Below are 26,346 nucleotides of genomic sequence, written 5' to 3' on the forward strand. Positions count from 1 at the left end.
GTACTTTGACACTGATCAGCAGTGGCAAAGTACCCACAGCATCTAAATTGGCTACTCTATGTCAGGAAAACGGTGCAGGGGAAAAGCAAAAGGTTTCAGGGAACTTTGGCCAAATGGCCAAGTCCTACAATGCGTGAATATTTACTAACATTCACACAGTGCCTAGGCTAATGACTAAACATTTGTCATTAGGAAGTTTATTTTGTTTTTCCTTTATTAAACCAGCGTGGGATCCAATATGATTTGACCGCACGGGTGCTATGGGTAATTGGCCTCACCATAGTGCGGTGGTCCATATTCAAATTGGTGGACTTTCCCTTGCATAAAACATGTCATTACATAGTGGCACTACGTCGGGATTGTGCAGGAAAAATACAAACAAACATAACAAAAACATAAAAATACGTAATAAATCACCCGGAGTTAGAATATCGTCAGTGTGTGCCTTAGAATAGGGGCTCAACCATGTGCAGTAACCAGATAACTAGGTTATTCCTATACGGGTACACACATAGAGTAGCCCAACTATGGGCGTGGTGGTAATCTATTCATCGTGGTAATCATGACAAAAAGTAGCCAAAAGCGCATAATCGCACCCCGGTACAGAGCGCAATATAGACTTGTGGACTCACCCCTAGAAAAGTAGGTCTGAGCTGACGGAGACGTGTGACAGAGCACTTCGTTGCTCTGACCTGTAACAGAATTGAATACGCCGAGCATAGGATCATTACTAGTGGTGTAGCGTATTTCTTACCAGTAGAGTTGATTGCGGTTGAGGGGCTTGTCCGGAAAAAACAGGTATACTTACAAAGGGCGGTGCGGCTACTAGCTCTGATCCGACCCTGGCTCTGGTCCCCGTAAGGAATACTTCCGGGTATGTGGTTTATATAGTGTTACTTGCTCTGACGCTTGAGCGTAATTGTACTAGACCATTAACTGTGTCGGCCATCTTGGTAGTGGATATTATTGGTACCTTCAAAATGGACAGAGCTTATGTACGGCGAAGTACGTGTACGCCAGAATTTGTTATTATATTGTAGTAATCTAAATTATAAGTTGCTCCTGAAGACATGCTTATGTGGAAAACGAGATGTTCGGCTTGCAAAGACAGCATGGTGATTGCATCTGTTCAGATCTAGAACTAGGACCTGCTAACAATGCAGCTGTTCTCAGCCTCAACGGAGCTAAGTATTCTTTTGTCAGAAAATGACCAGAAATGGCTGATATAATTACATATTAGGGCCACTCGTTCCACCCCTTGTGTTTAGTCTATTCACCTTGCTCAGAAGTGGGTGGATTGTGTGTAGGTGAGACAGGTGGCATATCAATATGAGCAAGCATGTGATGTGCGTGGTGTGCGTGCAATTCCAAATCTGGTGTTTATTAAGCTAAGGCAGTGGTACTGCAATTATTGCATATGAGGACATTATAACAGGGAAAGGACCCATCACAGATATATATTTGATAGTTATCCTGGTTGGTTCAACTCCGCCCATGGTATATCATCGTTTAGACCCCTGGTATGTGTAGAAAGTTTAAAGACCCAGTTTTGTTCTTTCCTAAACAAGGCCTCTTTTGATTTTTGGGGTTGGGCTTCCAGTATGGTCCAGTGTAGGTCATTGGTAGTATGATTGTGTTCGGAAAAGTGAGCACACATTTTTGTGTTCGTCTTCTTGCATCTTATATTGCTCCTATCCTCCGTGATGCTGGTTTTTACAGGACGGGTAGTCATGCCAACATATTGAAGCTGACAGGAGCATGTGATCAAATTAGATTCGGGTGTGAAGGTGGTTACACATGTAATATGCTCAGTTTTGGTCTTTGGGTGTGTTTCAAGTTGTGCTTCTCTATTGGCATTGCGGGCTCTCTTCTGAGCAGGTTTTATTTGGTAACTGGGTATTGCCGTTTAACCAAATGGTTAGTTAATTCGGATTTAAAATCCTCCAAATTGCTAAAGTTGTGTCTAATCTGCAGGAACTGTCCATAGGAGAGGTTTTCCCGGAGGTCTTTTGGATGGAAGCTGCTGAATAGAAGGGGACTGTGACTGTCTGTACGTGTCTTAAAAGTTTTGGTCTCCAATCTGTTGGAGTTACGACTGATTATTAGATCCAGGAATGGTAGTTCATGGTATGGTCAGATGTATTGGCCATGAACCGGAGATAGGGATTCAAGTCACTGACCCAGGAGACAAACGTGGGTATGAGATCTAGGCCGCTTTTCCTTAACACCAGTACATCGTCAATGTAGCGACATAGGTGATGCTGTCCTTATAAGGGTTGGTATTGTTGAGCACGTGTTTCGCCTCGAGGCGGCCTGATATATTCCAAAACAGAGGCGGCCCGGACTGGCAGCCCCAGACGAGCTGAGCCACCAGCCCGAGCTCGCAGTGCCCATTGACGGAGTTGTGGCTCAAGTCCCAAGTCACTGAAGGAGGAGAGGAGCACGGGGTCGCGCCCCCCCAGGTAATGTGGATCAACACCTGGGGCGGGCGGCTAGCTCGGAGGGACACTCCCTCGGCCTCTCGCTTCTGTCAGCAGCAGTTAGAGCCTTTTGCTTCAGCTCGAATCTAGGCCAATGCTGGCCCAAGGAGGGGCAGTACTGGGGCCGGAGTGAGTAGCGGAACCTTTGTGTCATCATTGATCTGTGTTGGGGGCAACGGTTAACAAAGTACCTAAACGGTCGTATTCTACATTGCATTATTGCTGCTGATGAACTATCGACCTGTCGTATGACGCCTGACATTATTTGTGCCTAACGAACTACATGGTTGGTGCGCTACGCACTGCGTTATTTTCCTATTGCAGAGTACAGGATTGTAGCGTGGTGCATTGCGTTGTTTCTTCATTGCACTGTACATGATTGCAGCGTGACACATTGCTTTATTTCCCTCATTGCACAGGGCATGCTGGTAGAGATACACATTGCATTATTCTTCATTGCACTGTACATGATTGCCATGTGTCGCATTGTTTTATTTCTTCACTGCAGGGCATGCCGGTTGTGATACACATTGCATTATTCCTTTTATTTCAAAGTATATAACTGTGATGCTACGCATTGCATTATTTCTCTGTTGCACAGTACAGGAACCTATTGTTACGCATTGCAGTATTTCTTTCATTTTGCAACGTGGGTGATTTTAGCAAAACTACGAGACTAACCTTTTGGAAAAGGTTATAAGTCAGCTTACCTGTTGGTTAGAACCGGTGGTTGGGATAGGAACCTAACAACCCACCGGAAGTAATACTACCCATTATTTTATGTTGGTTTTAGTATTGTGTGGTCATATCGTATATCTTTCTATATAAAGTTTATATTTTTTTCATGAAACTCGTGTGGAGTCCATTCGTGGTGTCATCATTGGGTTGCTGTGAGTGTGGTTGCACGCACTGTACACTCGTGCCTTGTAGATAGGCCTGGCTGCTCGTGCAAAGCTACTAAGGGGGTGAGCAGGGCTATCTCAGACAGGGTTGTATGATGATACAACACATAATTTTACAACGCATGTGTCAAGGACATCAATGCTGTTCGGGATCTGGGCGATGCTCAAAGGGTCCACCTCCAGACCTCCCCAAGCTTGGTTCAATCAAGCACCCAAAGCTTAGAGGCGGGCTGGCGAGGGAAAAAGTAAATGGCCGGGATGGTGCGGCCTGGGAGGTGCCAATCGGGAAAACAAAGGAAGAACCCGTTATAAGTACTCTAGGACACCTCTCTATCCTTAGTATTCTTTTACTTCAGTTTACCCGTACCTTGCTAAGAGGATCAGCGTGGAAGAACAACCCTGTCACCTGACGCTCTCCTCATGCGTGAAGCCCCTGAGAGTCTCCTACAAAAACACAAGCATAACATTACTCCCTGTATATCTCCTGTCAAGTGCCTCTCAGTCCCTAGATCCCTTCCTTGTACTTACCAGGAACACACACCACGAAGGCACTATGGAAACCGTCAGGTAGCGCCTTAATCAAGTCCTCTTGGCAAACAATCGATATAGCACCACACCCATTCTTCTGTTAAGTCAGAGAAGCGAGGGCAAGTATCCCAGGTTATAGCACCAGAGCCCGGAAATGAAGATAAAACTAGGAAAAAGAAAACAAGGAGGCTCCTAGGAGAGGTGAGCCTAATCGCCTACCGCCAACACCTCCGGAGTCAACAGCGTGCTGGGCTCCTCTGGAGGTAGAGAGCAGGCTCCTCTTTAGACACTGAAACACTCCTCCTCGGGAGAACTCCCCCACAACGATTCCTCCCAGAGTACGGGATGAAAGCCGGCGTCTGTGTCTTTGCGACTAATTCAGCGAAGCCCCACAGCGCCACTTAAGCGTATCAGTCGACACGCTTCTCAGATCTCGAAGCCAGTTCAGAAGGTGGCTGTGTATTCGCGAATAGCAAACACTGCGAAGCACCACAGCACACCGGAAGCAAGTCCGCCAACTCGCTCCTCTGCAACGGCAGTATCAGATCCCGACCCCGAAAAGGGTCACAGCAAACAGAAGTCTGTGTCTTCGCGATTAACTCAGCGAAGCACCACGGTTCCTACGAAACTAACGGGCAGCCGCTCCGTTATCGAATCCAGGATACACAAAATCCAATACAACCCGACCGTCGGGTTCAGAGTGAATATATAGTTCCCGCCTCCATGCCGCCAAGACTTCTGGGACATGTGGTACCAACACTAGGCAGGCGCAGTTAACCGGGTTTCAGAACCTGACAGCATGCCTTTACAACGCATTTTTCACATCGCAACATCCTTTACTGCGCATTCCATTACATTGCGTGACACAACATCACAAATTTAAGAAACTACCTTTACAACGCATTCCATTACATTGCATACTACCTTTACAACCTATACCATTACTTTGCATTTATGGTAAGTAATGGATAGTATAGGGGTAAAAATTACTATTCTAACTCCAGGGGGTGCAACAGTAGGGTAAGTGTTGGATAGTGTAAGGGTACTATGCATTGTAATGATATGCGTTGTAATGGTATGCGTTGTAATGACTGCATTGTAATGACATGCGTTGTAGTGGTATGCGTTGTAGTGTCATGCAATGTAATGGTTGCGTTGTAATGGCATGCGATGTAAGGGATGTTGCGATGTGATGACTGCGCTGTAACCGTATTGCAATGGAAAAGTTGCGTTGTGAAGGTTGTTTCCCCTCAGACAGTGTCCTTACTTAGCCTAATGTTGAAACGAGGGGGCCGAGTCTCGCACGTGGTTACAGCGGTGCGGAAAGGACCTCCGCATCCAACACACTGCCTTAGCATTTGGCATTGCACGCACACCACGCACATCACGTGCATGCTCATATTGATATGCCACCTGTCTCACCTACACACGATCCTCCCACTTCCTAATAACGAATATTTAGTCATTTGCATGGGCATTGTGCGAATGTTAGTAATTATTCATGCGTCATAGGCACTTTGATAACTAGACACTTGCTGTCTTGCTCACCTTGGCGAAACACACTCCCAATCGCTCAGAATGCAATTACATCATTATGACCTTTGTATAAGAATCTCCTTAACTAGATCTATGGTTGTTCTTATTTTTATTTCCTTTTACCCTCCCTTGTTTTTCAGGTCTCAGATTAACCCCTTCCATGCTCATGACGAGCTCAGCTCGTCATGAGGCACAGTTGAGCTGTGCTGATGACGAGCTGAGCTCGTCATGAATAAAGCCAAACAGCAATTTCCAGCACAGGGGAAAAATAACCACAGCAGCGATGTGGTTAATGGGCCAAATTGGACCCGGTTTCCCAACTGCAAAGCTGGTTACCCTCACATCACACAAATCTTCGAACCAGCATTGTGGAAGTGCTAGAGTATAATAATGAATTCCTCAAATACGGTCCTGATGACTTGCCACCAGACCTGTTAGTGGCTTCTACTGGCATGAAGCATGTCGATCATATGCACCATACAAGCCCTGTAGGATCACTTCAACTAGCTGGGGCTAACTTCTTTTAGTTAGGCTAGTGCCCCCTCGGAATAAAAGTGTCAGAAAGGGTTGCTCTAGACCTATTTTAATCTTCATACTCACTGCACTATCCAGCCTACACACCCGTACTCACAATACGGCCTCATCAACAAAAGATCTCTACCAAAGAGCCCCTTTGAGTGTGCCCGTCGGGCATTGCAGTACCGGCCCGACGAGGAGCAGGCCCAATGATGAAGCATGACATCCTTCGGGGTGTGTGAGGGTACTTTTTTAGAAAGACCTGAACCTTCCCTCGCTTCTAGGAACTGCATACCCCCCTTTTTCTAATATATTGCTTAGAAGTCTGTATGCAGGACATGTTAAAAAGCCCCTGGTTCCTCTTGTTTAAAAAAACTGTTATCTTGACTCTGAGCATCTCTCCATCTCAGACAAACTGCAGCAGCCACATCTGATCATTAGCACCTCCCTTCCTCCTCCACTGTGTGCAGCATGTACAGCTGCATCAGCACTTTCTAGACCCTTTCCTGTGTCTGTATTAGTTACAAACCACCTATCTTCACGCTCTTCACTTCACAGAGTCCTGTGGGTTTGTTGAGGATCAAATGGCGTCAACCAGTGCCCGGAGGAGGGGTGAACCTGCACCCACAGGTAATTCTGATCCAGTCTGTCAAGGCCGTCCTTCAGAAGGTATTGTGATACAGTATGATGGGGTCAGCTTCCAGCTAGAGGTGGTTATCATACCATCTGGCAGGGAATACTTCTTAGAGCGGTAAACCTTACATAGTATGACACAGGAACACGGCATCTAGAGGGTCACACTTGCCACAGCGGTAATCCTTGCACAGTATGACACAGCCACACTTCACCTAGAGGGTCACACTTCCTAGAGCGGTAATCCTTGCACAGTATGACACAGCAACGCAGCATCTAGAGGGTCACACTTGCCACAGCGGTAATCTTTGCACAGTATGATACAGCCACGCTGTACCTAGAAGGTCACACTTCCTACAGCCGTAATCCGTACAGAGTATGACACAGTATTGTTCCACCTAGAGGGTCACACTTGCCACAGCGGTAATCCTTAAAGAGTATAACACAGCCAGCTGCACCTAGAGGGTCACACTTCCTACAGCAGTAATACTTGCACAGTATGACACAGCCGCACTTCACCTAGAGGGTCACACTTGCCACAGCGGTAATCCTTGCACAGTATGACACTGCCACGCTGCACCTAGAGGGTCACACTTCCTACAGCAGTAATACTTGCACAGTATGACACAGCCACACTTCACCTAGAGGGTCACACTTCCTAGAGCAGTAATCCTTGCACAGTATGACACAGCCACGCTGCACCTAGAGGGTCACACTTCCTACAGCGGTAATACTTGCACAGTATGACAAAGACACGCTGCGCCTAGAGGGTCACACCTCTTACAGCAGTAATACTTGCACAGTATGACACAGACACGCTGCACCTAGAGGGTCACACTTCCGAGAGCGGTAATCTGTACAGAGTATGACACAGTAACAGACTGGCATGGCCAACCTTCCTGCCAAGGTAATCCTCACACAGTGCAAGAGAATTATTCTGCACCTAGGGGTAGTACCCCACTGCCTGGCAGGGTGACACTTCCAATGCGGGTAATCATTCTAGAGTATGAGAGAGACTCACGCTGTACCTAGGAGTAATTATCATACAGCCTTGTAGGATTACACTTCCCTAAGCGGTAATGCTCATGCAGTACGAGAGACACACACGCTGCACCTAGGGGTAATTATCATATGGTCTGGCAGGGGCACACTTTCACAGGCAGTCGTCCTTACACAGAATTTAGGGGTATTGAGCTTACTGTCTGACGGGGTCACACTTCTTACGGTGGTAATCCTTACACAGAATGAGAGAGTCACACTGCACTTAGGGGTATTGAGCTTACTGTCTGGCAGGGTCATACTTCTTATGGTGGTAATCCTTACACAGAAAGAGAGAGTCAGGCAGCACCAGTGGGTAAATATCACATGGTCTGATAAGGCCACACATCCCACTATAGCAATCCTTAAACAATATGAGAAAGTCACATTGCACCTTGGAGTAAATATCATAGTACCTGGCAGGACCACACCTTTCTATTGCTGTAATCCTTATAGAGTATGAGAGAGCCATGCTGAAAGTAGGGGCATTTATCATATGGACTGGCAGGGCCACACTTCCTAAGAGAGTAATCATTCTAGAGTATGAGAGAGAGCCATGCTGCACCTAGGAGTAATTATCATACAGCCTTGTAGGATTACACTTCCCTAGGTGGTAATGTTCATGCAGTATGAGAGACACACGTGCTGCACCTAGGGGTAATTATCATATGGTCACACCTTCACCGGCGGGAATCCTTGCACAGAATGAGAGAGTCAGGCAGAAGCTGGGTGAAATTATCATATGGTCATCTTATTGTAGTAGTCATTACACAATATGAGAGAGTTACACTACACCTTGGAGTAAATATCATCCGACCTGGTAGGGCCACACCTTCCTATGGCAGTAATCCTTACACAGTATGAGAGTGTCATGCTGCACCTACACGGTCACACTTCCTACGGCGTTAATCCTTACACACAACGAGAGGGTCATGCTGCACCTAGATGGCCACACTTCCTAATGTGGTAATCCTTATACACTACGAGAGGGTCATGCTGCACCTGGACGGTCACACTTCCTACGGCGTTAATCCTTTCACACTACAAGAGGGTCATCATGCACCTAGAAGGCCACACTTCCTATGATGGTAATCCTTACACACTACGAGAGGGTCATGCTGCACCTAGACTGCCACACTTCCTATGCAGTAATCCTTACACACTACGAGAGGGTCATGCTGCACCTAGACAGCCACACTTCCTAATGTGGTAATCCTTACACACTACGAGAGGGTCATGCTACACCTAGACAGCCACACTTCCTACAGCTGTAATCCTTACACACTACGAGAGGGTCATGCTGCACCTAGACGGCCACACTTCCTACAGCTGTAATCCTTACACACTACGAGAGGGTCATGCTGCACCTAGACGGCCACACTTCCTACAGCGGTAATCCTTACACACTACGAGAGGGTCATGCTGCACCTAGACAGCCACACTTCCTATGCAGTAATCCTTACACACTACGAGAGGGTCATGCTGCACCTAGACAGCCACACTTCCTAATGTGGTAATCCTTACACACTACGAGAGGGTCATGCTGCACCTAGACAGCCACACTTCCTACAGATGTAATCCTTACACACTACGAGAGGGTCATGCTGCACCTAGACGGCCACACTTCCTACAGCTGTAATCCTTACACACTACGAGAGGGTCATGCTGCACCTAGACGGCCACACTTCCTACAGCGGTAATCCTTACACACCTCGAGAGGGTCATGTTTATAGTCACTGTCCAGTGTTGCCACACGCTGAGAGTCACTGACTGGGATTGACTCATGCTTATAGTCACTGTCCAGTGTTACCACGAGCTGAGAGTCAATGACTGGGCTCGGTATACACTTATAGTCACTGTCCAGTGTTGCCACATGCTGTGTATTACTGATGGGGCTTGGTACCAGGCGCGGTTGGTACAGGTAAGACCAGTGGGGCTTGAGAGTCACAAACAAGGGGAAAATCAAATTAAAAAATAAATAAAACCACTTACCTTGTGCTCGCCTCATTGCCGAGCAAGGTAAGTGGTTTTCTTTTTTTTTAAATTAAATTTTCCCTATTCTGACTTCTGTCGAGTCCCCTCCGCCCCACTCCACCCGTGCTTCTCCCCAGTGCCCCACAGCCCCACCGGTCTTACCTGCACAGTCCGCTTGGTACGCACGCTTATAGTCACTGTCCAGTTCTGCCCCATGCAAAGAGTCACTGACAGGACTTGACTCATGCTTATAGTCACTGTCCAGTGTTGCCACACCCTGAGAGTCACTGACGGGACTTGACTCATGCTTATAGTCACTGTCCAGTGTTGCCACACCCTGAGAGTCACTGACGGGACTTGACTCATGCTTATAGTCACTGTCCATTGTTGCCACACCCTGAGAGTCACTGACGTGTCTTGACTCATGCTTATAGTCACTGTCCAGTGTTGCCACACCCTGAGAGTCACTGACGTGTCTTGACTCATGCTTATAGTCACTGTCCAGTGTTGCCACACCCTGAGAGCCACTGACGGGGCTTGACTCATGCTTATAGTCACTGTCCAGTGTTGCCACACCCTGAGAGCCACTGACGGGGCTTGACTCATGCTTATAGTCACTGTCCAGTGTTGTCACACACAGAGTCACTGACATGTCTTGACTCATGCTTATAGTCACTGTCCAGTGTTGCCACACCCTGAGAGTCACTGACGGGACTTGACTCATGCTTATAGTCACTGTCCAGTGTTGCCACACCCTGAGAGTCACTGACGGGACTTGACTCATGCTTATAGTCACTGTCCAGTGTTGCCACACCCTGAGAGCCACTGACGGGGCTTGACTCATGCTTATAGTCACTGTCCAGTGTTGTCACACACAGAGTCACTGACATGTCTTGACTCATGCTTATAGTCACTGTCCAGTGTTGCCACACGCTGAGAGTCACTGACAGGACTTGACTCATGCTTATAGTCACTGTACAGTGTTGCCACATGCTGAGTGTTACTGATGGGGCTTGACTCATGCTTATAGTCACTGTCCAGTGTTGCCACACCCTGAGAGTCACTGACAGGACTTGACTCATGCTTATAGTCACTGTCCAGTGTTGCCACACACTGAGAGTCACTGACGGGACTTTACTCATGCTTATAGTCACTGTCCAGTGTTGCCACATACTGAGTGTTACTGATGGGGCTTGGTACCAGGCACGGTTGGTACAGGTAAGACCAGTGGGGCTTGAGAGTCAGAAACAACGGAATAGGGAAATTTAAATTAAAAAATAAATAAACCACTTACCTTGCACTCACCTCAGTGATGCGGCAAGCGCCAGCTAAGTGGTTTTTTAATTACATTTTTCCTATTCTGTCCGTCGACTTCCCCCCACCTGCTGTGCCCGTGCCCTGCCCCTGCGCCTAACCGGTCCAACCTGCAGTGGCCATACTTGCTTGGTACACACACTTATAGTCACTGTCTGGTGTTGCCGCCTGCTCAGTGTCCTTGACGGGGCTTGACTCGTGCTTATAGTCACTGTCCAGTGTTGCCACACACTAAGAGTCACTGACTGGGCTTGACTCATGCTTATAGTCACTGACTAGGTTCGGTACACCTGCTTATACCAAGCTCATGCTTTTCTTGTATGCCCAGAGCTCTCCACCCAACAGCCATGTCTCTGCAGTCATATATTAACTATTAGTAAATAGAAACTCATAGTTTGTGAATATCAAAAAAATAGTACACTTAGACAATAGTGTAAGATTATCTTTGTGATTCAGGCCCTAAGAGCTTGGAACAAATATTCAGTGTCTCTCTTTGACAAACACTGATCATAAAAGTTACTCATGGCGCACACAAGGAGGGTCGAACCAGTCAGGCTGAGGGCCTCATTTACCAGATTATGCCGTAAGGCAGTGACGTAAGCCTTCTTGCTGTGCTGCTCTTCGGCAAAAGAAAAAGGCAGGAATGGATAGTATCTATTAGCTACTGTGCATTGCTGTCCTTTTGCCCTGCGCTGGTGCACATTGGGCTGCAAAGCACCAACGCAGGCACCATCCCAGGGATGATTGTTTTTGTACAGGAAGGGACAACTTCCTGCACAAAAACAATCATGAAAGGCTTTTCCCACTTTGTATGTCTGCTGTAGAATGCAGCAACTATAGAAAAGGGAAAAACAAGCGGAAATAAAGGTATTTCTTCTTGTTGCGCCTCCCTTACGGCTCCCAGGCGAGACCTCGGCTTTTGACTCTTTCCCAGGTTTACGAGATCTCCTAAATCTGGGAGTGTGTCAAATACCAAGGGTGCTACGTGGGAACAGACACAGTAACACCCATGGCACGCCACCCTCTCTCGGGGTGATGCAACGCAGCGACATGCGCTGCGTCGCCTCAGTCCATATCTACAAGGCCATGTAATACCACACAGGGTGGGTTTATGTGGTCTTGGAGATATGGCCCTCAGTCTGCACCGCCAGACCCTCACTGAGAGTGACGTTCCAGCGGCACAGGGGCCTTGGAAATGAGGCCCAGAGTCTCTGACCAGCCCTGGGAAGCCAAACACTTGATATATCACGTATTAAGAGTCCCCCGCCATGACCCCAAAGCTGACATACACCTGATATAGCACATATTGAGAGCCCCTGGCCGTGACCCCAGAGCTGACATACACCTGAAATAACACATATTGAGAGTCCCCAGTCATGACCCCGGAGCGAACATACACCTGATATAGCACATATTGAGAGTCCCTGGCCATGACCCTGGAGCGGACATACACCTGAAATACCACATATTGAGAGCACCTGGCCATGACCCCGGAGCTGACATACACCTGAAATACCACATATTGAGAGTCCCCAGTCATGACCCCGGAGCGGACATACACCTGATATAGCACATATTGAGAGTCCCTGGCCATGACCCTGGAGCGGACATACACCTGATATAGCACATATTGAGAGCCCCTGGCCATGACCCCGGAGTGGACATACACCTGATATAGCACATTCTGAGAGCCCCTGCCCATGACCCCAGAGTGGACTTACACCTGATATAGCACATTCTGAGAGCCCCTGGCCATGACCCCAGAGCTGACATACACCTGATATAGCACATTCTGAGAGCCCCTGCCCATGACCCCAGAGCGGACATACACCTGATATAGCACATTCTGAGAGCCCCTGGCCATGACCCCAGAGCTGACATACACCTGATATAGCACATTCTGAGAGCCCCTGCCCATGACCCCAGAGCGGACATACACCTGATATAGCACATATTGAGAGCCCCTGCCAGCCCTGGGAACTGACATACACTGGATATAGCACATATTGAGAGCCCCTGGCCATGACCCTGGAGCGGACATACACCTGATACAGCACATATTAAGAGTCCCTGGCCATGACCCAGGAGCTGACATACAACTGAAATAGTACATATTGAGAGTTCCTGGCCAGCCCTGGGAAGCCAAACACTTGATATAACACATATTGAGAGCCCCTGGCCATGACCCCGGAGCGGACATACACCTGATATAGCACATATTGAGAGTCCCTGGCCTGCCCTGGGAGCGGACATACACCAGATATAGCACATATTGAGAGTCCCTGGCCATGACCCCGGATCGGACATACACCTGATATAGCACATTCTGAGAGCCCCTGGCCATGACTCGGGAGCGGACATACACCTGATATAGTACATATTGAGAGTCCCTGGCCTGCCCTGGGAGCTGACATACACCAGATATAGCACATTTTAAGAGTCCATGCCCATGACCCGGGAGCTGACATACACCTGATATAGCACATATTGAGAGTCCCTGGCGTGCCCTGGGAGCTGACATACACCTGATATAGCTCATATTGAGAGTCCCTGGCAATAACCCCGAAGCGGACAAACACCTGATATAGCACATATTGAAAGCCCCTGGTCAGTCCTGGGAGCTGACATACACCTGATATAGCTCATTTTGAGAGCCCCTGGCCATGATCCCGGAACGAACATACACCTGATATAGCACATATTAAGAGTCCCTGGCCATGACCCGGGAGCTGACATACACCTAATATAGCACATATTGAGAGTCCCTGGCCATGACCCCGGAGCGGACATACACCTGATATAGCACATACTGAGAGTCCCTGCCAATGACCCCAGAGCTGCCATACACCTGATATAGCACATACTGAGAGTCCCTGGCCATGACCCAAGAATGGACATACACCTGATATAGCACATACTGAGAGTCCCTGGCCAGCACTGGGAGCTGACATACACCTGATATAGCACAGATTGAGAGCCCCTGGCCATCACTGGGAGCGGACATACACCTGATATAGCACATATTGAGAGTCCTCGGCCAGCACTGGGAGCTGACATACACTTGATATAGCACATACTGAGAGTCTCTGACCAGCCCTAGGAGCTGAAATACACCCAATATAGCACAGATTGAGAGCCCCTGGCCAGCACTGGGAGCGGACATACACCTGATATAGCACATACTGAGAGTCCCTGGCCAGCACTGGGAGCTGACATACACCTGATATAGCACATATTGAGAGTCCCTGGCCAGCACTCGGAGCTGACATACACTTGATATAGCACGGATTGAGAGCCCCTGGTCATGACCCCGGAGCAGACATACACCTGATATAGCACATACTGAGAGTCCCTGGCCAGCACTGGGAGCTGACATACACTTGATATAGGACAGATTGAGAGCCCATGGCCATGACCCCGGAGCTGACATACATCTGATATAGCACATATTGAGTGTTCCTGGCCAGGCCTGCGTCCTGACATACACCTGATATAGCAAATACTGAGAGTCCCTGCCCATGACCCAAGAGTGGACATACACCTGATATAGCACATACTGAGAGTCCCTGGCCAGCACTGGGAGCTGACATACACCTGATATAGCACAGATTGAGAGCCCCTGGCCAGCACTGGGAGCAGACATACACGTGATATAGCACATATTGAGAGTCCCTGGCCAGCACTGGGTGCTGACATACACTTGATATAGCACATACTGAGAGTCTCTGACCAGGCCTGGGAGCTGAAATACACCCAATATAGCACAGATTGAGAGCCCCTGGCCAGCACTGGGAGCTGACATACACCTGATATAGCACATATTGAGAGTCCCTGGCCAGCACTGGGAGCTGACATACACCTGATATAGCACTGATTGAGAGCCCCTGGTCATGACCCCGGAGCGGACATACACCTGATATAGCACATATTGAGAGCCCCAGGCCATGACCCGGGAGTGGACATACACCTGATATAGCACAGATTGAGAGCCCCTGGTCAAGACCCAGGAGCGGACATACACCTGATATACGACATATTGAGAGTCTCTGACCAGCCCTGGGAGCTGACATACACCTGATATAGCACATATTGAGAGCCCCTGGATAGCACTGGGAGCTGACATACACCTGATATAGCACATATTGACAGCACCTGGCCAGCCCTGGGAGCTGACATTCACCTGATATAGCACATACTGAGAGTCCCTGGCCAGCACTGGGAGCTGACATACACTTGATATAGCATATACTGAGCATCCCTGGCCAGCACTGGGAGATGACATACACTTGATATAGCTCATATTGAGAGTCCCTCAAAACCAACAAAAAAATAACAAGCATTAGCAAAGACAACAGGCCAGGCTTGCATTAGAGCCCCTACTTAAACATTAAAGAAAAGCCTACAATTATGGGGAAAAAACAAAAAGCCTGATGCTGTATACAGTTAATCTGAGAGAGAATTCAGCGCATCACAGGATGTAAAATAGTCCCTCATGCATGGTGCCAGAATCCTTTTCCGAGGGCAACGGGGAAAGCAGGAGTTACTAAGCAGCACCATGCTGGGCGAGGCCCAGGCTTTGACTGGCCATAGTGGGCACCGGGCAATCCCCCAGTGCGCCGCAAGGGTGGGGGCCGGTTTTGAGCCCCTGGGGGCCGATTTTGTTACAGGGCCGGTTTTGCAGCATAGCTGCAAGATCAGCCCTGCAACAAAATCGGCTTAAAACCGGCCATAGCAAAGCACTTGGCGGCACCTCCAACACCCCCGAGTGGGGAGTGGGGGGGCGGCCGAGCACTTTGCCAGGGCCGGTTTTGGTTCCCAGTCCGGCCCTGAGGCCTTGTACTCCTGATATCCAGGACTCAGAGTACTCTGGGCTCTGAGTAACTGAGGTAAGTACCACTTCTGCACTTGACTCTCAGTCAGGGTCGGCTCTAGGGGGTGTGACTCGTGCCGCTGCGCCTGGTTCTGACTTCAGGGGGCGCCATGTTTGCAGGTATATTATAGTTTTAAAAGCACCTGCTACAGCGTTCCTTGCATCAGGCAATTTCCAGACAACAATTAAAATGTCAAGATAACTCCAGTTATTAATGTTCTTTGTGGAGTCAGATTGGAGGTATGTCTAATGGGAGTTTTGACTCATCATAAGAGAAAGGGGAATATCCCTCAAGGTGGAAGCAAGCCTCCATTCTACCCCTGCTCAAAAAACCCAATTTAGACATCACTGAGGTGAACAATTATCGCCCGATTGCTAGATTCCCCCTCCCTGCCAAAATAATAGAAGGTTACCTGAACGCACAACTTAGCGCCTTCCTAAAATCAGCGGATGTACTTGATTCCTCCCAACACGGCTTTCGGGAGGAGCACAGCACGGAATCCGCCCTGATTAAATCTATGGAAGACATCAGGCAGGTGATCAATGCAGGGGGCAGAGCAGCCCTGATCCTATTGGACATCTCTGCGGCCTTCGACACGGTCCACCACAAGCTATTGGTGGACCGGTTGAGGGCCTGTGGAATTCAGGGAAAGGCTCTAAAAATCCTACAAGCCTTCCTATCTGATAGATCCCAGACAGTGGCACTAGGCAGCTACGAATCACACTCCTTTGTACTTCCTTGTGGAGTTCCCCAGGGGTCTTCGTTAAGCCCAACCCTTTTTAATGTGTATGTGTCTACCCTCGCCCCGGTGATCCGATCGTTCGGCTTTCAACTCACGGCATATTCCGACGACACACAGATTGTGGTGTCCCTCCTTCCCGGCAACACGGAAAACACCGCTGATAGATTCAGAAACTGCATGCTTGAAGTAGGCCACTGGATGGCACAAAGCTGCCTTAAGCTAAACTCCTCGAAGACCGAGCTTCTGCTCTTTGGTGCCAGAGACAACTTCTGGTCCCCGAGATGGTGGCCAGACGAAATGGGACCTCTCCCAGAGCCGGTCGACAAAGTGAAAAATCTCGGTATACTGGTGGATACCACCCTGACCTTCAAATCCCAGGTGAGCGCCCTCTCTTCCTCTCTCCACTTTACACCCAAAACGATCAGGAAAATTCTACCGTATCTGGAGAAGAAATACAGGAAAACAATTGTCACTGGCCTAGTGCTCTCACGCCTAGACTATTGCAACAGCCTGATGCTAAACGCCCAGCAGAGCGTACTCAATAAACTCCAACTTCTGCAAAATGCAGCCGCTCGCCTAATCACTGACACGCCCAAATTTGCCTCGGTATCTCAAGATCTGGTAAAGTTACATTGGCTACCCATCCGTAAAAGAATCACTTTCAAGGCAGTATGCATGGTCTTCAAAGCCCTCCACGATACGGGCCCTAGGCACTTGAAATCACTTTTCTGCTGGCATAAACCAGCAAGAACCCTGAGGTCAGGACAACTGGCCCTGGTTACGGTCCCCAGAACTAAAAAAGCTGGCTGGGGAGGCAGGAGCTTTTCTCTTGGGGCGGCAGAGGCCTGGAATAAACTCCCACTTGCGCTCAGACAAACTCAGGATCTGATGGCCTTCAGAAGAGGACTCAAAACATGGCTCTTCACTCAGTAAGCATGCTCCATCACACCAGTCTATCCTTCTAGCGCCAGGACACCTCCGGGTAACAGAGCGCTCTACAAATATGTAAAATAAATAAATAAATTAAATAAATAAAGTAGCGCAGAGGGTTAATATGCCTGCTGCAAAGAACGTGTATCATGCAGATCACAAAGTATATATAATGTAACTAGGTCAGTGCTCTTGTCAGATAGATCCTTTTGTTACTTGCAGTGTATATGTTAAAATCCTGATATATAAAAAAGTGAGCGAACAACTGTCATCAAAGAGCTGCATGCAGACTGCACAGTAGAGATTAGAGCCTTACGACTTTTCCCCCCAGGCTTTCAATTATTATAATGTTTCAAAAAGGGTTCATTTTTGCAAAAAAAATACAAAAAATCAATTCTTATTACTAAATTGGTAGGGTGTTAAAATATCGATTACAAAAATATAGCTGACATAAATATCGTTGCAAAAATATCGTTTACAAAAATATCGACACCCTATACTTAAACAGGTAAGTACATAAATATCGACTCCTAAATATCGTTGTAAATAATATAGATGTAAAAAATATCGACTTTTTAAAATAATTAAAATTACGTTAAATAATAAATAAATATAAGTACTATTAACAAAATACATTACATTACTTTTATTTTTTAACTATTTCAAAAAAATTTACTACACTTTTTAATTATAAACTTAATAAATGTGGACATATAAATTGATTTCACACATTACTTTATATAACAACAATAATACATATATATAATTAAAATACCCCTTTACCCAAAAACCCCAAACTGACCCTGAACCCTAAAAATACCCCTTTACCCAAAAACTGAAAACTGACCCTGAACCCTAAAAATACCCCTTTACCCAAAAACATTTTCACTAAAAAAATCCTGTACACACACCTAAAATTAATTAAAAAATTAACATAATTAATTACATAATTATTATTCAATTAACTAATTAAAATTAATTAACTATTATTTATTACACTATTTACATTTATTTAAAACGTTAATTAATCTATTATTTCATTATATTTAAAAACCCCTTTACCCAAAAACTGAAAACTGACCCTGAACCCTAAAAATACCCCTTTACCCAAGAACTGAAAACTGACCCTGAACCCTAAAAATACCCCTTTACCCAAAAACTGAAAACTGACCCTGAACCCTAAAAATACCCCTTTACCCAAGAACTGAAAACTGACCCTGAACCCTAAAAATACCCCTTTACCCAAAAACTGAAAACTGACCCTGAACCCTAAAAATACCCCTTTACCCAAAAACTGAAAACTGACCCTGAACCCTAAAAATACCCCTTTACCCAAAAACTGAAAACTGACCCTGAACCCAAAAAATACCCCTTTACCCAAAAACTGAAAACTGACCCTGAACCCTAAAAATACCCCTTTACCCAAAAACTGAAAACTGACCCTGAACCCTAAAAATACCCCATTTACCAAAAAACTGAAAACTGACCCTGAACCCTAAAAATACCCCTTTACCCAAAAACATTTTCACTAAAAAAATCCAGTACACACACCTAAAAATAATTAAAAAATTAACATAATTATTTACATAAATATTATTCAATTAACTAATTGAAATTAATTAACTATTATTTATTACACTATTTATATTCATTTAAAACATTAATTAATGTATTATTTCATTATATTTAAATTACTTCCCACCCTACTCCCCTATAAACCCACAACCCGCTACGGAACTATTAATACTAAATTCAACTGAAAATACATTATTAAATAATAATATACTACTAAAAATACTACTTTGACTAAAAATATTCATTAAAACACTACATTACTTATAATTATTTAAAAAACGATATTATTGTAAACTATGTTTTTGTAAACGATATTTAGTACAACTATATTAATGTAAACGATATTACTTACCTGTCTGTCGATATTCTGGGCAGACGATATTTTTGTCATCGATATTTCTTCCTGTAGATATTTTTGCAGCGATATTTAGGTTAGTCGATATTTTTATATTCCTGCTCTGTACCACTAAATTTAAACCCCACCCGTGGTGGAATGTTTTAAATTCCCAGGGCCTCATATATGAGGTTTTGCCGTTGGGCAGCGCCGCAGGCCTTCCTGCTGCGCTGCCCGACGGCAAAAGAAAAGGGCAGGAATGCGCCGTATCTATAAGATATAAGATTCCTGTCCCTTTCCCCTACGCCGGCACACAATGGGCTGCCGTGCGCCAGGGCAGGCACCTTTGCACAATGGTGCAAGGGTGCCGGCCTTGCAGGGATTATTATATTTGTACAGGAAGGGAAACCTTTCTGTATAATAATATTCACAAGAGGCTTTTCCTCTTTCTATGTGTGCTGCAGAATGCAGCACACATAGAAAGAGGAAAACTAGGAGAAATACAGATATTTCTCCCTGTTGCGCCTCCCTTAAGCCTACACTGGGGAGTCGTAAGCTTTTGGCACTGCCTCAGTTTTACTATTTCTTGTAAATCTGGGGCAGTGTCAAAAGGCCATGGGTGATCCTGGGAACGCCCCCAGCAACACCCTTTGCACGCCCCTTTAAAGCAGGACACTGCGTTCAAGGGACTGATATTTTTTAGACAGCATTAAGACAAAAAAAGTGGCTTAGTGATACCTGATAAATATCACGCAGGCTTCGGCGCCACGGAACATCACAAAAAGTGACGTTCCGATTGGGCAAGGGGCCTCATAAATGAGGCCCTGAGTTTGTGCTTCTCCAGACCAAGGGGCAGATCTACAAGAAAGTGCTGCAGCGTGGCACTGCAAGCTCTTTGGCTGCGCAAGGCTGCGGCACTTTTAGAGCACAGGAATGCAACATATTTACAAGAATATGTCAAATTTCTGTGCTCTCCCCTGCGCTGGCGCACAAACTGCAGCCATGCACTGGCACAGGCACCCTTGCACCATGGTGCAAGGGTGCTTGTGCCATGGGCAGATTGTTTTGTGCAGGGAGGGGCACCAAACAATCACCAAAGGCGTTTTCCTCTTCCAATGTTTGCTGTAGAATGCACAACGCATTGAAAGAATGAAAAAACAAGAAATGAAAAATTTCTTCTTGTTGCGCCTCCCTACGCCACCTCTAGAGGTGGCGTAGCATTCAGACGCATCTCCAGATTTACGATTTCTTGTAAATGTTGAGAAGTGTTTTGTTCCATGGGTGTTGCGTGGGAACACCCACAGCAACACCCATGGAACGCCCCTTCACCGCAAAGTGCTACGTGTGAAGGGACCGTATTTACAAGGAGAGGAAAAGGTCACGCAGCCTGGCTTTTCCTTTCCTTGTAAATATGGAGGAGCCCCCTGCGCACCAGTACGTCACGAAAAGTGACATAGTAGTGGCGCAGGAGGCTTGCAAATATGCCCCCAAGTACTTTTAAACTCCAATATCCATCAGTATGGATGAGGTGTGCCTCCTACACCTTGTAGTCATCTGGTTTATGTAACATTCCTATACAATGATTGACACACATAGGATTGACTGTCTCTGTGTAATGTGTGTTTGATGCAAAGTGCTCTGACACCCTACACTGGTATGAGTGGCGCTATAAACCTTGTTAAATGTATCCGAGCGAGAGAGTGGTTATGGAGACTTGAGAGGCAATGTTAAAGGGTGATAGCGAGGGAATCCGTGGCATATATGGTAATTCAGGGGCACAACATACAATGTTGCACAAGGCGCCACCGGCCCTGCTATCAGGGGTAGAGTGGGTCGAGCAGTCCAAGGCTTCTTGGGGGGGGAGGTAAGTGGACTCAAAATTCATCAAGTAACACGAATAAAGGATTTTCTAGTCAAACACTCACTTTTAAGTAAAAGCATGTTTTATCTATAAACACAACATACAATACAACACACTATGAACAATATACACACTCTTCTTAAGGTAGGTGTGCTGCAGTTACCTGGGTCAGCTTCAAGTTCAACTTCCCCTTCTAAGGATAGCGGTTATTCCTCATTCATGTATGTCCATCTCCACACGCGGCCTCGATAGAAGTCTTAATAGTTCAACAATGGTCTCGGCAGAAATGAACATGTCCACGCGCCAGAGTACGTAAGTCAAAGCAATTCCTTGCAGGGCCTGAGGGTCCAGTGGTCAGTCTGGCCCACTACAGCTGGGGCAGCAATTCAGAGCCCACCGGTGCCCCTGAACGGCCCAGCAAGGAGCCCCAGTCTGGAAGCTGCGGGTGAAGCAACAGACTTCCACAGCGCTCCTCCGGTCCTCCAGTAAGACTCTTTCTCCGCACAGAGAGGTCTTGTGTACTCCCAGACTCAGGCGCTCCCAGACTCAGGTGCTCTCAGACTCAGGCGCTCCCAGACTAGGGTGCTCCCAGACTCAGGTGATCCCAGGCTCAGGAGCTCCCAGACTAAGGTGTTCCCAGACTCACATGCTCCCAAACTCAGGCGCTCCCAGACTCAGGCGCTCCCAGACTCACGCGCTCCCAGACTCAGGTGCTCCCATACTCAGGAGCTCCCAGACTCAGGCGCTCCCAGACTCAGGCACTCCCAGACTAAGGTGCTCCCAGACTCACATGCTCCCAGACTCAGGCGCTCCCAGACTCAGGCGCTCCCAGACTCAGGTGCTCCCAGGCTCGAATCCTTTGTCGACAAACAGCTTGTGAGCCTCCTTGAAAATCAAGGACTCCTAGACCCTTCACAATCTGGCTTTAGAGTATCACACAGCACGGAGACAGCGTTGGTCGAGGTTGCTGACAACATCAAATTGGCTTTGGATAAACACCAATCAACCATCCTTGTCCTGCTCGACCTGTCTGCAGCCTTTGACACCATCTCCCGTCGCTCCAGTCCCCGAGTTGAGTGGTCGCTCCCCTGTGTCCCTCGAGGATATTGGTATCGTTGTGCCACGCTGCTTCGCATTACTGCATATTCATTTGCTGCCTGCTGCTTGCCTGATCGCCGCCTAGCTCTACTTGAACGTTATAGATACAAATTGCCGATTTCAGCCTGCTTGTGCACTGTGCCGCTCTGCATTAATTTATGCATTGTTGTATCTGCCTGCTGCCTGCCTGATCGCCGCTTAGCTTTGCCTGAATTTCTGGGTGCTATTTCCTCTGTTTTCACTGTGTTTGCTGCGCGTTTATTGTACTCCCCCCTCCGCCTCCATTTTGTTTGTTGTTGTGGTAGTCTCGAGCCCGCCCGCCTCCCAGCTGAGACGCCCTCCCACTGACTATAACCAGCGCTCCCTTCCTGAAAGGCGCCGTGACTCGCTCCTCTCCCCGAGTTGAGTGGTCGCTCCCCTGTGTCCCTCGAGGATATTGGTATCGTTGTGCCACGCTGCTTCGCATTACTGCATATTCATTTGCTGCCTGCTGCTTGCCTGATCGCCGCCTAGCTCTACTTGAACGTTATAGATACAAATTGCCGATTTCAGCCTGCTTGCGCACTGTGCCGCTCTGCATTAATTTATGCATTGTTGTATCTGCCTGCTGCCTGCCTGATCGCCGCTTAGCTTTGCCTGAATTTCTGGCTGCTATTTCCGCTGTTTTCACTGTGTTTGCTGCGCGTTTATTGTACTCCCCCCCTCCGCCTCCATTTTGTTTGTTGTTGTGGTAGTCTCGAGCCCGCCCCGCCTCCCAGCTGAGACGCCCTCCCACTGACTATAACCAGCGCTCCCTTCCTGAAAGGCGCCGTGACTCGCTCCTCTCCCCGAGTTGAGTGGTCGCTCCCCTGTGTCCCTCGAGGATATTGGTATCGTTGTGCCACGCTGCTTCGCATTACTGCATATTCATTTGCTGCCTGCTGCTTGCCTGATCGCCGCCTAGCTCTACTTGAACGTTATAGATACAAATTGCCGATTTCAGCCTGCTTGCGCACTGTGCCGCTCTGCATTAATTTATGCATTGTTGTATCTGCCTGCTGCCTGCCTGATCGCCGCTTAGCTTTGCCTGAATTTCTGGGTGCTATTTCCGCTGTTTTCACTGTGTTTGCTGCGCGTTTATTGTACTCCCCCCCTCCGCCTCCATTTTGTTTGTTGTGGTGGTAGTCTCGAGCCCGCCCCGCCTCCCAGCTGAGACGCCCTCGCCCCTCCCCCTCCACTCTCCATATATGACAGTAGTACCCGCGCGCAGCGTCCACGCGCAGCGACCGAGCCCAATTCGCGCCGAAGGTGCGCCAAAGGTAAGCCCGTCTACGCCCGTCCGCGCCTGGACCGTGCCCAGTGCCATACCCCCTGGCCCCCGTCCCTCCCAGCCCTCCCGCATTACCTACGATGCCGCAACCCTCCTAGCCCTTAACCCCGGTCGCGCCCCCAACTGCGTCCAAGCAGCTCCTGGACACACCCATGGACCTTTCTCCTGCTACTCCTGCAAATTCAGCGGCACCGACAACTACTCCGCTACGACCACTCCACAGACTCCCGACCCCAACCACCTACAATGCATCCTTCTCAACACCCGATCGGTCCACAGACACGCCATTGACCTATGGAATCTACTAGACACCATCTCTCCAGACGTCGCCTTCCTAACAGAAACATGGATGAACGCTTCCTCCGCCCCAGACATCACCATTGCCATCCCTGAAGACTATAAGATCACACGCAAGGACCGTACCGGCCACACAGGAGGAGGAATCGCTATCGTCCATAAGAAATCAATCTGCATCTCAACCAGCTCTGACGCCAACCTCGCCAACTCTGAACACCTTCACTTCCAAATCCACATCGACCCCAAGACCACACTCAGAGGCACCCTCCTCTACAGACCACCAGGACTCCGCGCAAAATTCAGTGAAGACATCACGGACTTCATCACTCCACACGCGCTCCCCTCCAAAGACTACATCCTTCTGGGAGACCTCAAATTTCACCTTGAAAAGATCAACGACCGCAACACCACCACCCTCTTGGACAACCTCGCCAACCTCGGACTTAAACAACTAGTCACTTCCCCCACCCACATCGCAGGTCACACACTCGACCCCATCTTCACCTCCAGCAATCATGTCTCCTTCAGCCACACTACGGATCTCCTCTGGACTGACCACAGCTGCGTTCACTTCACCTACAACAAGCCAAAACCCACCAACCACCTCCAACCAACTCTGCAAAGAAACTGGAACAAAATCATCACCGACCAGATCTCCGCATCGCTCCTTCTAAACACCCCAGCCCACTCTTCTAACCCAAACCAAGCCGCCGCCAACCTCACCCTATGGTTATCCAACACCGCCGACACCTTAGCACCACTGAAAAAACGTCAAAGCAAACCTGGCAGCAAGAAGGCCTCATGGTTCAACGATGATCTTAAGAAGTTCAAGAAACTCTGCCGCTCCCTTGAAAAGGCCTGGAAAAAAGACCCAACCACTAGCACCAAGGACGCCTTCAAAAACGCCACCCGCACTCACCACCAACTAATCCGAAAGGCCAAGAAAACAGCATTCAAGGATCGACTTGACAACAACGCCCACAACAGCAAGGAACTTTTCAACATCGTCAAGGAATTTTCCAATCCCTCGGCCAACACCAACGACATCACCCCCTCTCAAGCCCTCTGCGACTCCCTAGCCTCATTCTTCCACAACAAGATTGCAGACATCCACAACAGCTTCGACAACCAACCCGGAGACCAACCCACCCAACCATTTGCTGAACATTCTCCCCCCGTGAACACCCTTAACGACTGGAACCCAATCTCCACTGAGGACACAATCCGCCTGATGAATTCCATCCACTCAGGATCCCCCACAGACCCATGTCCTCACCACATCTTCAACAAAGCAGACTCCGTCATAGCACCGCACCTCCGAGACATCATCAACTGCTCCTTCAACTCCGCCACCTTCCCGGAAGACTGGAAACACGCTGAACTCACCGCCCTTCTGAAAAAACCCACAGCGGACCCCACCGAACTCAAAAATTACCGCCCCATTTCGCTCCTTCCATTCCCGGCCAAAGTCATCGAGAAAGCTGTCAACAACCAGCTCGCCGCTTTCCTCGAAGCCAACAAATCCCTCGACTCCTCACAATCTGGCTTCCGAGCAAAACACAGCACTGAGACCGCACTCATCGCAGCAACAGACGACATTCGAACTCTATTGGACAATGGAGACACAGTCGCCCTCATCCTCCTCGACCTCTCTGCAGCATTCGACACAGTCTGCCACAGCACCCTTTTACAACGCCTCAATAACATCGGAATACAAGGAAAAGCACTTGAATGGATCACCTCGTTCCTCACCGGAAGAACCCAGAGAGTCCGCCTTCCACCATTCAAGTCCGAGGCCACTGAAGTCATCTGTGGCGTACCACAAGGATCCTCACTCAGCCCCACCCTCTTCAACGTATACATGAGCCCCCTCGCGGCCATCGCCCGCCAACACAACCTCAACATCATCTCTTACGCGGATGACACTCAACTAATCCTTTCTCTCACCAATGACCCCAGCACCGCCAAAACTAACCTACACGAAGGAATGAAAGAAGTTGCCGAATGGATGAAACAAAGCCGTCTGAAACTGAACTCAGACAAAACAGAAGTCCTCATCTTAGGTACATCCCCCTCTGCATGGGACGACTCTTGGTGGCCGGAAGCCCTTGGAAAAGCACCCATCCCGACAGACCACACACGGAACCTAGGCTTCATCCTGGATTCTTCACTCTCAATGAACAGACAAGTCAGCGCCGTATCCTCATCCTGCTTCAACATTCTTCGCATGCTCAAAAAAACATTTCGCTGGATCCCCACCGAAACAAGGAAAACAGTCACCCATGCTCTGGTCACGAGCCGACTGGACTACGGAAACACCCTCTACGCAGGTACTACCGCTAAACTCCAGAAGAAACTCCAACGAATCCAAAACGCCTCAGCCAGGATCATATTAGACATCCAGCGCA

At 48.0% G+C, this 26,346-nt stretch overlaps 1 protein-coding gene across 1 annotated transcript in view; it reads left to right on the forward strand.

Annotated features, from left to right (window-relative positions):
- Positions 1–26,346, forward strand: part of LOC147662888 (uncharacterized) — a 137,001-nt gene that overhangs the window by 22,406 nt on the left and 88,249 nt on the right. The window contains exon 2 of the mRNA XM_086950821.1: positions 6,521–6,592. Within this exon, the coding sequence (XP_086806947.1) occupies positions 6,521–6,592 (72 nt within the window). The remainder of the gene's footprint in view (positions 1–6,520; positions 6,593–26,346) is intronic.

Source organism: Lissotriton vulgaris, unplaced genomic scaffold (genome assembly GCF_964263255.1).
Source record: "Lissotriton vulgaris unplaced genomic scaffold, aLisVul1.2 SCAFFOLD_1565, whole genome shotgun sequence".
Taxonomy (NCBI): domain Eukaryota; kingdom Metazoa; phylum Chordata; class Amphibia; order Caudata; family Salamandridae; genus Lissotriton; species Lissotriton vulgaris.